The sequence below is a fragment of the Eumetopias jubatus genome, unplaced genomic scaffold (genome assembly GCF_037043125.1).
Source record: "Eumetopias jubatus isolate StellerSeaLion01/CBP00866 unplaced genomic scaffold, mEumJub1_p1.0 scaffold_4, whole genome shotgun sequence".
Taxonomy (NCBI): domain Eukaryota; kingdom Metazoa; phylum Chordata; class Mammalia; order Carnivora; family Otariidae; genus Eumetopias; species Eumetopias jubatus.
The window spans coordinates 27,915,940-27,930,453 of record NW_028274810.1 but is presented as its reverse complement, the minus strand read 5'-3'; the positions used below and the strand labels follow the sequence as shown (position 1 = coordinate 27,930,453).

Genomic DNA, 14,514 nt, shown 5'->3' with positions numbered 1-14,514 from the left:
TGTATATTCTCTTCCAATAATAATAGGGGCCAACAAGTATGATGGCCTACTTGATTGTTTCTGGGCTACTCCTAACTCGACTTAGAAGACCCATTGGTAAAATGACAATAACTGAGCAAAAGTATGAGGGAGAGTACAGATTCGTTAATTCCCGGCTCATCACAAACAGGTAAGAAGAAATGTATTAAATTTGGCTCTACTAAAATTTTGTTCTTATGGATATTGATGTCATATAAGTTAACTCCAAAAAGTCTGGAAGGCACTGTTACCAGAATTGTGTGTGTGTGTGTGTGTGTGTGTGTGTGTGTGTGTGTGTATTTACCTCTTTTGAATAATACATTATGAAAAATACCAGTTTTATAAAGTAGTAATCTTCAACATTTCTCTTTTTCTTAACTGTGTAGTATCCCTGGTTCACCTCTTCATTTCTTTTATTGACTAATTTTCTGTTAATTTCACTTTAAACACACTCAAAATACAACTCAAATTTAAGTTTCCTTATAATACTTCTTCAGAAAAAATTCTGTCAGGGCACCTGTGTGGCTCAGTCATTGAGCGTCTGCCTTCGGCTCAGGTCATGATCTCAGGGTCCTGGGATCAAGCCCCGCATCGGGCTCCCTGCTCGGCGGGAAGCCTGCTTCTCCCTCTCCCACTCCCCCTGCTTGTGTTCCTTCTCTCACTGTCTCTCTGTCAGATAAAATTAAAAAAGAAAATTCTGTCTCAGTTTATCCACAAATACTTTTATTTTGAGACTGTGTATGCTCAGTAATTCAGTCACACTGCGTGTGTGTCTACCTATTTTCCAGATAGTTTCCAAAATAGGAAGAAAAAGTAGTAGGCTTTGGAGCCAGCCTGACTAGTTTCAAAATCTGCCTCCTCTACTTATCAATTACGTATTATATGACTTCTGGCAAGTTATAGCTTTACTTTTCTTGTTTATAATAGAGAATATAGGACTATTGTGAGGATTAAATATGGAATATATACAAAGCTTCCAGCACAGGTTTTGATATGTAGTAGGTACTCAGTAGATTTTCTCATGTATTGATCTGTAAACTTTTAAGTCATTTTGAGGGTCTTAATCTTTATTTAGTACCCTAAAGCATTTACAAAATTACTTAGAAGATTACTCTTTTAACCGTTCCTTCTTCCTTTATTTTCTTATATTGCTAAAATGGTACCAGTTTTAAATAGGGTTTTGTGCTATAGGGAGGTGGAGGAGTAGACGGTTGGTTGAGTGGAGAGGTGAGTTGCCAAGTGAATGAAAGATGGTATCAGCTAGAATGCTTTCTTTTGCAAGAAACAGAAAACCCTGACTCAGGTAGCTTAACAATAAAGACATTTACTACTTGACATAAGAACTCTTAAGATAGCCCCATTCCAGGCACAACATGATCAGGGCTCTGGCTCTTTGATGTTCTCTTGGCTCAACCTTCCCTTGTATGTTGCCCCTTTCCTCAGCCTAATTTTTCTTATGATCACAAGATGGCAAAAGCAGTTTCAGATCTCACTCGTCTTCCTCCCCTGTAAAAAGCCCAGAAATAAAAACAGGCCATCTCTTCAAGAGAGCAGGGCAACTTTCCCAGAAGCCCCACCCCTGACTTTGTTTCACCTCTCATTGGCCAGAATGATCACTTGCCCATGCCTTAAGCAATCAGAGGCAAGTGATTGGCTTAGACCAAATGGAACTCATTCCTTGTAGATGGGGTTGAGGCCATTCCTAAACCATTTGGGTGCATAGGAAGGGATAGATGGGTAACTAAGAAAATTGGAGTTCTCTCACATAGGAAGAAGGATGTGGAAGAGAATCAGTGATGGATAGGCAGCTAGAGTATTCTGAGTCGTTTTTGCCCTTTCAGGTTTTAGACTGGGACTAAAATGAGTCAGAAGTAGAATGCTCATCTCGTCTTCCTCCATAGGCTTAAACATTCAGAGGAGGTAGAATGAAGTGAGAAAAGTAATTATAGATATAGAATTGTTTCTTAAACTGGAATTGTGATGCTTTGGGGTTCTGTGTTGTTGTGTCAAGGAAATGGCGAAACACAGGTCAAACATGATTCATCTTTATACAAAGTTAATTTTGTTTGAAGGGGTTGAGGCAAGAGCTACCTTGTTTTTATAATGGAAAAAAATGCAGGTACATTTTGGAGTAGAATATAAAATTCACTTACATTTTTAAGGGTAAAAAAGAAGCTTTAAAGAAATACTGGGTGTTTATCGAAGGCTTTTTAACTGTACCATCTAGACTCCTATGTAAATCTTTACTTTTCTCTGCTGTTAGAGTTATTTTTCTGGGAATTTTACATCGTATTGAATAGTGAGTGGAAAGACTAGACTCTAGAGTCAGATGTGAGTTACAATCTCAGCTGCTTGACTAGCCAGCTATATGACTTTGACAGACTTGTCTTAACTACACTGAACCTTTCTTCATCTGTAAGAATGCCCCCTTTCTTCTAGTCAAGATTCTTGTGGCCCTTATGGACCCATTCAGGCCAGCTCAAGAAAAGGGGAGTTGTGAGGATATGGTGGAATTCCCAGCATAAGAACGACTGCAGCCAGGGCTCCTGGAAGCTGGCACTTGTGAACTCGTTCAGACTTGGTTTGCTTTTCAGTCTTTCAAAGGCTGTGTGGCATGGCATCACTCCGTAGCTTCTCTTAGCTACGTTGTGTTCTCCTCTCCCTCCTAGAGGGTCTGTACTCTATTTGTCATCTATAATGGCTGTCCCATCCCTGCCTTCCTAATGTCATAGCATCTTCCTTCTTATTTCTTATTAAAGAAATTCAATTAATTAAATTTCTGAGAACTAGCCCAGCACATCTTTTCCAACCAGGCTCTATATGTGGCATATGCAACATGTGGCTGCTGTGCAGTCTGTGATCCCATTAGGTGTGTATTTCTGTGCCCTCTGATGAGCTGAGCTAGGAGCAGGATCTCAAGTACAGGACTGGGGCCACACGCACCCATTAAGCTTATAGTCTTTGTTTTGTTTTTTTTTTTAAAGATTTTATCTATTCATTTGACAGAGACAGACACAATGAGAGCGGGAACACAAGCAGGGGGAGTGGGAGAGGGAGAAGCAGGCTTCCCGCCGAGCAGGGAGCCCGATGGTGGGGCTTGATCCCAGGACCCTGGGATCATGACCTGAGCCGAAGGCAGACGCCCAACGACTGAGCCACCCAGGCGCCCCTAAGCTTATAGTCTTAAGTGTCCATTTAAATAAAATATTCAGTCATAATAACTGTATTTCAATTATTTTTCAGGCACCGATAATATTAAAATTACTTACTAAGTTATTTTCTTTAATAGTGAAGAAATTGCCTTTTACAATGGGAATAAGAGAGAAAAGCAGACAATCCACTCAGTCTTCCGAAAACTGGTAAGATAGCATGCTTGAGGCTCATGTATTTATGGAAGGATTTGATTTTTTGGCCTATGCTGATCTATATCCATATCTATCTATATAGGTATATATCTTTAATCTTTAAGATATTTATTTTTAAGTAACTATGAAGTATTTTTATACTGTATTTTCATAAAAAATAAAAGAATAAAAACTGTCCTATCAATATATTAAGCTTCCCAGTTACAAATATAGGTTGATTTATTAAAATAATTGTCTGTGTATTTTTAGAGATTGCTTAAATGTTGTATTTAGTGATAAATTCTTTTGTTTCTGTAGCATTCTTGAAGATACTATGATGGTTATTATTTAAAGTAGGGGTCAGCAAACTATTTCTATAAAAGACAAGATAGTACTTATGTAGTTCAGGCTTTTTCAGACCTTATGGTCTGTATTGACAAAAGTAGCCATGTACTCTATGTAAATAAGTGGGTGTAGCTATGTTCCAATAATACTTTTTTATAAAAATAAATGGCAGCCTGGGATTTGGACTGTGGGCCATAGTTTGTTGACCCTTGATTTAGAGTTAAAAACATTGTTTCTTGCCTGATGAATCACAGACCCGTACCCCCGAAACAAATAATACCTTATATGTTAATAAAAAAAATAAACAAAAATTGTTTCTTATAAAACTATACATATATCAGTTTTTATTTTCTTGCCATTTGGAAAATTTGAATTCAAGTAATTTTATTACTCCCATTTGAAAGATATTGAGTGCCATCTAGGATGCCTGTACTTGTTCCAGGTGCTAGTAGTAATAGTGGTGGACATGGCGTACAAAATCCTACCTCTAAGGAGCTTACATTTTAGTGGAAGCTTGTGAAATTAAATTTAAAATTAAATCCTGCCTCTAAGGAGCTTACATTTTAGTGGAAGCTTGTGAAATTAAATTTAAAATTAAATATATATTGAGGTGATTTAAAAAGCTTAAAGAAATAGTCATTTTAAATGATGTCAGGGGTGCCTGGGTGGCTCAGTTGAGTGTCTAACTCTTGGTTTTGACTCAGGTCATGATCTCATGGGTTGTGGGATTGAGCAGCACATCTGGGCTCCATGTTCAAGAGGGACTTGCTTGAAGATTCTCTCCCTCTGCCCCTCCCCCCACTCACATATGCTCATGTTCTCTCTGTCTCTCCCTCTTCCTCCCTAAAATAAATAAGTAAATCTTAAAAAAAAAATAATTTTAGAAATTGGATTTTTGTCTTATTTAGATTTAACATGACTGAACTTTGATAGTGCTCCCTGATAAAATGGAGGGAACTGCTGTTCATCAAGCTTGCTGATGAACATGGCTTGCTTATTCTTATCCGTTAGACTTTAGCTCCAAAGTTAACAACTTACTGTGGCCTTGCTTTCTCTGGTTAGTCTATCTGAAATGGCCTCCACCAGTTACTTCCCAATTTAATGATCTGTTTCCTTAAAAGATGTATTGCAATTTATATTTATCTTACTTGTTTCCTAGTTTGTCTCTTTCATTAAAATGTAAACTTCATGAGCTCAGGGACCTTGTCTGTTTTATTCATTGTTGTGTCTCCAGCATTGAGCACAGCATGTAACACATGGCACTCATTGAATAAATGTTGCAGTCATTGTGCGAAAGATAGTAAGAGGAAGCCACCCTGTACTCAGGAAACTCACATTTTAGTGGAGGAGACAAAAAAACAACAACTGAATATTTTATATGATTCTGGGTAGTAATGAATTCTGTGACCAAAAATAAAATGGGTTGAAATGGTACAGTGTGATGGGGAGGTTGCATAGCTATTTTAGGTAGGATGGCAAGAAGGTCTTTCTTGAGGTGACATTTTATCAGAAACCCACATGGAGTGAGGGAGTTAGTCACAAAATAGAACTGTCTAGGACAACAGCAGTATTCCTGGCAGAGGGAACAACAAGAGGAAAGCCTTAAGGCAGTTTGAGAAACCAATATTTCTGGAGCTCAGTAAGAAGGAATAACATAGAAGCAGATGAAGTTTAGGATAGAGCCCAGTGCCAGATCATGCAGGGCCTTGAATAATCTGATAGATGGAAAAGTTGAGAACATTGAAAGGGCAGAATATAAAACATTTTTAGACTTGTAATTTTGAGGTAGTGCATGCTTGATTCAAGCTGCAAACTAGGGGCTATACAGCATTGATGACGTTAGCACTTGGTTCAGATCGAGTGTAGTCAGATTCTTGGGGACAGCAGAGACCAGATGTCTCCAACTAAAGCAAAGCACTGAGTGCCAATCTAGACAGGTAGTGTTTTACCTAAATTAGCTCATTCTTCTGTTTTATTGTTGTTTTGATTATTGATCAGTTTTAGTATTTATGTATTTGATAGTATTGTGAATGCAGTATTATATACAAATGATACCACATTAACATTTATATGTAATTTCCATTCTGTTTGCATAAAAATGGTTTCACAAAGTATTTGGCGTCTGCTCTGTGATAAGTATTGTGCATGATATGTGATGTACAGTATAATCAGAAACCATAGGCAATATTTGTGGAATCAATAAATTATATAATTTTTTAATTTTCAGTAAATATTTGTGGAATAAATCATGCAGTTTTTTATTTTCAGGGTAGATTCATATTTTTACATACACATAAAATAGAGATTTTTTTGTTTTTGCTTTCTGCCAGGTGGAGCATCTCCATAATTTCATTTTGTTTCGGTTTTCCATGGGCTTCATTGATAGCATAGTTGCCAAATGTAAGTATGCTTTAAAAGAGATAGTGGAATGAAATTTGTGGAGAAAGCAAAGTATTGTTAATGTTTAAATCTTAACGTTTTGTTTCAGATCTTGCCACTGTTGTTGGTTACCTAGTTGTAAGTCGTCCTTTCCTAGATTTGTCTCATCCTCGACATCTCAAGAGTACGCATTCAGAACTTCTGGAGGTAAAGTATTAGTAATCAGTGTCATAATAAATTGAAATTTAAATATAAAAACAAATAAAAGCTAGTTTTTAGTCTTAGAAATGTAAGAGAAAACTAGTATTTATTTCTATTTAAGGATTACTACCAAAGTGGAAGAATGCTTTTGCGAATGTCTCAAGCTCTGGGTCGGATAGTTTTGGCTGGCCGTGAAATGACTAGATTGGCTGGGTAAGTAAGATTAGTAATACTGAGCAATTGCAGAAAATAACTTTTAAAAATATGTTATACTTAATGATTGTGCCCAGTTGAGGTTAAGGTAAGGGGCAACTGAAGCCCCATTTCCTGTTCCTGCAAGCTGATTTTGATAGGAAAATTAAGGAAGGTTTTTCTCTGAGAGGGAGCTTTTCATGTTTCCTTAAGAGAGCTGTTTGAGTCTTCAGCCAGGTTAGTGGTTCTCAAGCTGTCTGCTCCATGGACACTAGTATTCGATAAGTTAGAAAATGTTAAGTCAGGGCAGTCTTTTCTTAATTCATGGAAAATTAGGTTAATGAATAGAATTTTTGTATTTGAACTTTTTTGTCTTCCACTGTAAGATAAAGATGAAGTTGATTTTAATGGGGAAAGAAGTGAAAAGTCACCTTGTGGTATCTGTAGATGCAATTGCAAATATGGTCATTCTGTGTAGTAAAATTGTTCTTAGACTGTAATGTGGAATTATTTCAGTATTTTGACCTCCAGTATAAAGGGCTTGATATGGCATAAAAAAACACCATAATGTAAAAAGTACATCTGAAGGAATTGGATCACTTCTGATCCTTCCCAGACCTGTGACTCATCCGCATATTTCTTCTTTATTCCTCCTCTTCTATGACAGTTTAGGTCTTCATGGCAAGATGGAGGAGATTGTCAACTACTATGAGGAGTCTGTTTCTCTTGAGAATGCGAACATTTTTCCTACTTGTCAATAACTTTTCTTATGCCTTTACGGTTCGTGGTAGATGGGCTGCTTCTGTTCCTTCAGGAGGTTTCTGCTTGATTTTCACAGAAAAGTTCTCTTTTGTTTCTTCAATGTAGATTGCTTTCTCTTTGACCATCATGTTATTTTTATTTCCTCGATGTCTTGGCATTAGTTTTGATTTCTATTGCCACAGTGATTTCTTTCTAATATTAAGAACACGTCATCTTTTCTCCCATTTTGGAGTAGGAAAGAGAAGAATCCTCCATGTTTGCAGGGAAGTAGCAGACATTTGGCATGTATGTAATAAATGCCTTCCTCACACAGGAAGGCTGACTTTGTACTTGGCTGTCTCTCACTCCAGGAGGAACTCGGTCCATACTTCCTATGTCTGAGGAACGTACTAGTACTAGTCCTTGTGTAGTCTCTGCTAAAAACCTTAAAATTCTAGTGGCAAACAACCTTCTTGACTCCCCTGTTAATGAAGTAATTATCGGTTGAGGTGGAGATCCTATGAAGCCTCTTCCTTTATTCTCATGTTCCTGCTCTCCTACGGAAACATAATAAAGCATTCATACACTATCACTCACACTTTCTGATGATGAGACTTCTCTAGGTTATTTCATTTAAACTAAATTGTAATTTTAGAAATTTCAGTTAAAGTTTTAAACTTACACAGTGTGCTATATGTCAGTTACATCTCAAATAACAAAAATAATAGTAAAAGGTATGGCCTTTGGAGTTTTCATTATGACTTTTTTTTTTTAATTTCAGTTTTACTGCTCGGATTACAGAATTAATGCAAGTACTAAAGGATTTAAATCAAGGCAAATATGAGCGCACAATGGTCTCACAACAGGAAAGGGGTAAATATGAATGCACTAGGTCACCTAGTTTAAGTTTTGGCTGACGTAATGTGATGCTCTGATACTTATTTTTCCACTTAAGGTATTGAAGAAGGAGCACAAGTTATTCCCTTGATACCTGGTGCTGGAGAAATCATCAATGCTGATAACATTATAAAGTATGTATAGGAAAAGTTCTTTAGCACCATAAACATTTGTTAAACTGTATAGTAGCATTCTCTTTCAGCTGTGTTTGCTTAGTGTTTAATATAAAATTGTAATTTTTTATCAATTTCCTCCGTAGATTTGATCATGTTCCTTTAGCAACGCCAAATGGAGATATCTTGATCCGAGACCTTAATTTCGAAGTAAGTTATTAAATGATTATATATAAGCTTAGATCAGATTTAAAATGTGAAATGAAAAACTTGTCTGAATATGTAAAATAACTGTAAGGCTTGACTTAGTCTCTGAATCAACAAAATTCTTTTAAAAAATAAGTCTTTGAAACACTTAGAAATCTATCTATCTTAATTGTTAGGACTTTCAGGTTTCACATATTACTATCAAAAAATCTTTTGCAAATAAAGGCTGTCACAAAAAAGCCATAGAAGATATAGTTGATTGTAGTCTCTGGTGGGAAATGAAAATTTAAACATGCAATGTAGTTTTAGTCTACGTTGAAAAAGATTAGGGTTAGGTGTTGTTTTGACTGTGCAGGAGGATCTGTCCCTATACAAACCAGATATAGACTCTGTTCTCACTGAAAACTGTAGGAGAGCAGCACAGTAGCACTGCAGTAACATCTCATGCCAAGTGAGGAGTGATGCTGATTCAGTATAGTCTCGTAATCAGATGGGAATATGGCAGACCCAATTAAAAAGAAAAAAGAGGAGTATTTCTGTATGATTTGTAAGACACTCCCAGGCCTAAGGGTTACTGTTAGGATATATGTCTATTATGACCTTATAAATAGTTCGGATCAGAAAATCTTGATGATTGGTAACAGATTCCTACCATGTAGGTTGTCTCCCCAAGTCTAGATACCACTTCTTTAGAACAACACTGTCCAGAACTGTTTGCAGTGATGGAAATGTTCTCTGTTTGCTTTGTCCAATATAGTAGCCACACTTGAAATTTAATTTTAATTAGATCTTAAATAGCTACACATGACTGACTAGTGGCTACTATATGGGATGGCACAGCTCTAGAATTCCTTCCCTCTCCATGCCTACACTATGTATGTGACCTTCTATAATTTGTGTTGTATGCAAAGATTCTTTTCAATTGCTTTCACTTTAAGAATGTTGTCTTATAATTTATAAAATAAGTATAATTATTGGATTTGTTTTTAAATTTTTATAATCTTAGGCAAATCTTCAATTTCGTTATTCTTAATAATGTATATTTTTTAAGTATATGTCCACTTTCTTTTTAAGGAACTATAAAAATAAAAAATGCTAGTTAAGCAAAGTACTTTGAACTTATTTGACAATGAGTATTATATATTGCCATATTTATCTTCAAGCCAGAAAATACAAGAATATGTAGAGAAAATATAAATATAGTTGGTAAATATTGAATGACTCCAAGTATTCCAGAAGTGTTGTCTCATTTAACTCTAGGTGCTCTAGTCAGTTTGGTGTGCAACCTTGGCACAGTAGGTAGCCACCCCACCAGACGATTTCAAGATAAAGCAGAGCTCAGAACCCCATCTATGTTAGATTTTCAGTAGCTCCCTTATTGCCATTACCCCAGGGGAAAAGGGGCCTGGTATTTCTCCAGTGAACAGTCTTCTTGGCCCTTTCTCCCACTTTCCCTCGCTCTGTCTTTATGCAGAAGTAGGTTCCACTAGCAATACAGATGTATACATAGATTAAGCATAGTGAGAAGGGGTTCTTCGGGATCCGTATGTACACATACATGGAAGAGGTATGGCGGAGGAGTAGGGGCCCCTATTTCAACCGGTCCCCTGAATTGAGCTGGATATCTACCAGACCATTCTGAACACCCATGAAATCAGCGTGAGATGTAAGAAGATAGATCTGGATCTCTACAAACAGAATACCTCTGGCGGTTGGTCTTGAGGTATGAAGCAGGGAGCATGATTCTGTGGGCAGATATCAGAAGATAAACAGAAGGGCAGGGAGCCCCCGTGAAATTACGCCAGGAAGGCAAAAGTCTCCTGCTCTGGAGACCGGGCACAGACTCACAGATGGACCGGTAGCGGCGGGGAAAGGACTTTAGGGCAGCCTCCCAGACTGAAACCTGGAGCTATGGGTTCGTGCGTATAAACCAGGGCTGGCTGGCGGTTTTAGAAGCAGAGACGTGCCCGGCCCTGGGAGCGGCAGCTGGGAGCGCTGCTGAGGGGCGCACAACCCAGGAGGCTGCAGTTTATAGCAGCACAGACAGAAATGGTGCTGGCCTGGAGAGCTCACTGAAGAACAGTCTGCAATCTCTGTGTTCTGACACAGAGGTTTGGATGCAGTCACTTCTGCTTTGACTCTTGGAAGAAACTCAGAAAGCCGCCAGAGAACAGAAGCCCCCCAGAACAGTTTTCACTGAGCCCGCCCCCCCCCCAGGGGGCAACCTCTGCCCAAACAGGGTTGCCTGAGTAACAGCATGGCAGGCCCCTCCCCCAGAAGACAGGCTAGAAGAACAAGAGGCTGACAACCCTAAGGTCCCTATATAACAGGTGCATCTTGCTTGGGTTGTGGTCAATACTTTGGACTCTGCATTCCCTCAACAGAATGACTAAGAGGAGGAACCCCCCACAAAGGAAAGACTCAAGAGACTGTGGCTCCTGCCACAGAACTAATGGATATGGATATAACCAAGCTGTTAGAAATAAACTTCAAAGTAACAATTTTGAAGGTGATATCTAGGCTTGAGAAAAATACTAACAACAATATAGAACATCTAAGGGCAGAAATGAGCTCTAATCAGGCCAAACATAAAAATGCTATGAATGAAATGCAGTCTAAACTGGATACTTTGACTGCCAGGGTAAATGAGGCAGAAGAACGAATTAGCTAGAGGAAAAGATGATAGAAAAGGAAACCGAGGCGGCATGGGAGGAACAAAGGGATCAAACTGAGAGAGATTAGTGACTCAATGAAACATTCCAATATCAGAATTATTGGGATTCCTGAGGGGGTGGAGGGAGAGAGGTCTAGAAGTTATATTTGAGCAGATTGTAGCTGAGAACTTCCCTAATCTGGGGAAGGAAACAAGCTTTCGTGTCCAAGAGGCAGAGAGGACCCCTCCCAAGATCAATGAGAACAGACCGACACCATGACATATAATAGTACAATTCGCAAATCTTAGATCCAAGGAAACAATCTTGAAAGCAGTGAGGGGGAAGAGATTTCTTACGTATGGAGGGAGGAACATCAGAATAACGTCAGACCTGTCCACAGAGACCTGGCAAGCCAGAAAGGGATGGCAAGACATATTTTGGGTACTAAGTGAGAAGAACATGCAGCCAAGGATCCTTTATCCAGCAAGGCTGTCATTCAGAATGGATAGAGAGACAAGGAACTTCCAAGACTAGCAGAAACTGAAAGAATATGTGACCACCAAGCCAGCCCTGCAGGAAATATTGAGGGGGGTTCTATAAAAGGAGAAAGACCCCAAGAGTGATATAGAACAGAAATTTACAGGGACAGTCTATAAAAACACGGTCTTCACAGGCAACATGATGACAATAAATTCATATCTTTCCATAATCATTCTCAACGTGAATGGCCTAAATGCTCCCATGAAACGGCACAGGGTACAGATTGGATAAAAAGACATGACCCATCCCTATGTTGTCTACAAGAGACTCATTTTGAACCTAAAGATACATCCAGACTGAAAGTGAAGGGATGGAGAACGATTTTTCATGCCAACGGACCTCAAAAGAAAGGGGGGTAGCAATTCTCATATCAGACAAATTAGATTTTAAGCTAAAGACTATAGTTAGAGATACAGAAGGACACTATATTATCCTTAAAGGGTCTATCCAATAAGAGGATCTAATAATTGTAAATATCTATGCCCCCAACATGGGAGCAGCCAACTACATAAGCCAACTGTTAACCAAAATAAAGAGACATATTGATAATAATACGTTAGTAGTAGGAGACCTCAACACTCCACTCTCAGCAATAGACAGATCATCTAAGCAGAAAAATAAACAAAGAAACAAGAGCTTTGAATGACACACTGGACCAGATGGACCTCTACACCCTAAAACAACAGAATACTCATTCTTCTCGAACGCACATGGAACTTTTTCCAGAATAGAACACATACTGGGTCACAAATCAGGTCTCAACCGATACAGAAAGATTGAGATTATTCCCTATATATTCTCAGACCACAATGCTTTGAAACTGGTTCCCTGTATATTCTCAGACCACGATGCTTTGAAAGAAAAAATTTGGAAGAAATTCAGACACTTGGAAGCTAAAGACCATCCTGCTTAAGAAAGTTTGGGTCAACCAGGAAATCAAAGAAGAATTTAAACAATTCATGGAAACCAATGAGAACAAAAACACATTGGTCCAAAACCTATGGGATACTGCAAAGGTGGTCCTAAGGGGGAAATACATAGCCATCCAAGCCTCATTCAAAAAAATAGAAAAATCACGAATACACAAACTAACTTTACACCTTAAAGAACTGGAGAAAGAACAATAAGTAAAGCCTGAGCCACACATTAGAAGAGAAATAATTACGATTAGAGCAGATTTCAATGAATTAGAAACCAGAAATACAATAGAGCAGGTCAATGAAACTAGAAGCTGGTTCTTTGAAAGAATTAAGATCAATAAACCACTGGCCAGACTTACCCAAAAGAAGAGAAAGGACGCAAATTAATAAAATTATGAATGAAAGGGGAGAGATCACGACTACCACCAAGGAAATAAAACAATTATTAGAAATTATTATCAACAACTATATGCCAATAAATTAAGCAACCTGGAAGAAATGGAAGCCTTCCTGGAAACCTATAAACTCCCAAGACTGAAACAGGAAGAAATAGCCTGAATAGACCAATAACCAGTAATGGGATTGAAACAGTGATCAAAAACCTCCCCAAAAACAAGAGTCCAGGGCCTGATGGATTCTCTGGGGAATTCTACCAAACATTCAAAGAAGAAATAACACCTATTCTCCTGAAGCTGTTTCAGAAAAATAGAAGGAAAACTTCCAAACTCATTCTATGAGGCCAGCATTATCTTGATCCCAAAACCAGGCAAAGACCCCATCAAAAAGGAGAATTATAGACCAGTATTCCTGATGAATATGGATGCCAAAATTCTCAACAAGATCCTAGCAAATAGGATCACCAACAGTACATTAAAAGGATTATCCATCACGACTAGGTGGGATTTATCCCTGGGATGCAAGGGTGGTTCAGCATTCACAAATCAATCAGTGTGATAGAACACATTAATAAGAGAAGAGACAAGAACCATATGGCTCTCTCAATTGATGCAAAAAAAGTATTTGACAAAATACAGCATCCTTTCCTGATTAAAACTCTTCAGAGTGTAGGGATAGAGGGAACATTCCTTAATTTCATAAAAACCATCTGTGAAAAGCCCACAGCAAATATCATTCTCAATGGGGAAAAGCTGAGAGCCTTTCCCTTAAGATCGGGAACACAACAAGGATGCCCACTCTTCGCTGCTACTGTTCAACATAGTACTAGAAGTCCTAGCAACAGCAGACAACAAAAAGAAATAAAAGATATTCAAATTGGCAAGAAGAAGTCAAACTCTCTCTCTCTTTCGCAGGTGACATGGTACTTTATGTGGAAAACCCAAAAGACTCCACCCCCAAATTACTAGAACTCATACAGGAATTCAGTAATGTGGCAGGATACAAAATCAATGCACAGAAATCAGTTGCTTTCCTATACGCCAACAATGTAACTGTAGAAAGAGCAATTAGGGAATCAATTCCATTTACAACAGCATCGAAAACCATAAGATACCTTGGAATAAACCTAACCAAAGAAGTAAAAGATCTGTACTCTAGAAATTACAGAACACTTATGAAAGAAATTGAAGAAGACATAAAAAGATGGAAAAACATTCCAGGCTCATGGATTGGAAGAATAAACATTGTTAAAATGTCTGTGCTGCCCAGAGCAATCTATACTTTAAACACCAGCCCCATCAAAATACCAATGACATTTTTCAAAGTGCTGGAACAAACAATCCTAAAATTTGTATGGAACCAGAAAAGACCCTGAATTGCCAAGGAAATGTTGAAAAAGAAAAACAAAGCTGGGGGCATCACATTGCCAGATTTCAAGCTATATTGCAAAGCCGTACTAAGACAGCATGGTATTGGCACAAAAACAGACACACAGATCAGTGGAACAGAATAGAGAGCCCAAATATGGACCCTCAACTCTGGTCAACTAATCTTCGACAAAGCAGGG

General features: G+C 38.2%; 1 protein-coding gene across 2 annotated transcripts in view; it reads left to right on the top strand.

Annotated features, from left to right (window-relative positions):
• Positions 1–14,514, top strand: part of ABCD3 (ATP binding cassette subfamily D member 3) — an 81,224-nt gene that overhangs the window by 45,271 nt on the left and 21,439 nt on the right. For both annotated transcript variants that reach the window (XM_088022354.1, XM_088022353.1), the window contains exons 9-16: positions 27–169; positions 3,308–3,377; positions 6,038–6,107; positions 6,196–6,293; positions 6,409–6,500; positions 8,002–8,093; positions 8,176–8,251; positions 8,377–8,440. In XM_088022354.1, coding sequence (XP_087878480.1) covers positions 27–169; positions 3,308–3,377; positions 6,038–6,107; positions 6,196–6,293; positions 6,409–6,500; positions 8,002–8,093; positions 8,176–8,251; positions 8,377–8,440 — 705 coding nt within the window. The remainder of the gene's footprint in view (positions 1–26; positions 170–3,307; positions 3,378–6,037; positions 6,108–6,195; positions 6,294–6,408; positions 6,501–8,001; positions 8,094–8,175; positions 8,252–8,376; positions 8,441–14,514) is intronic.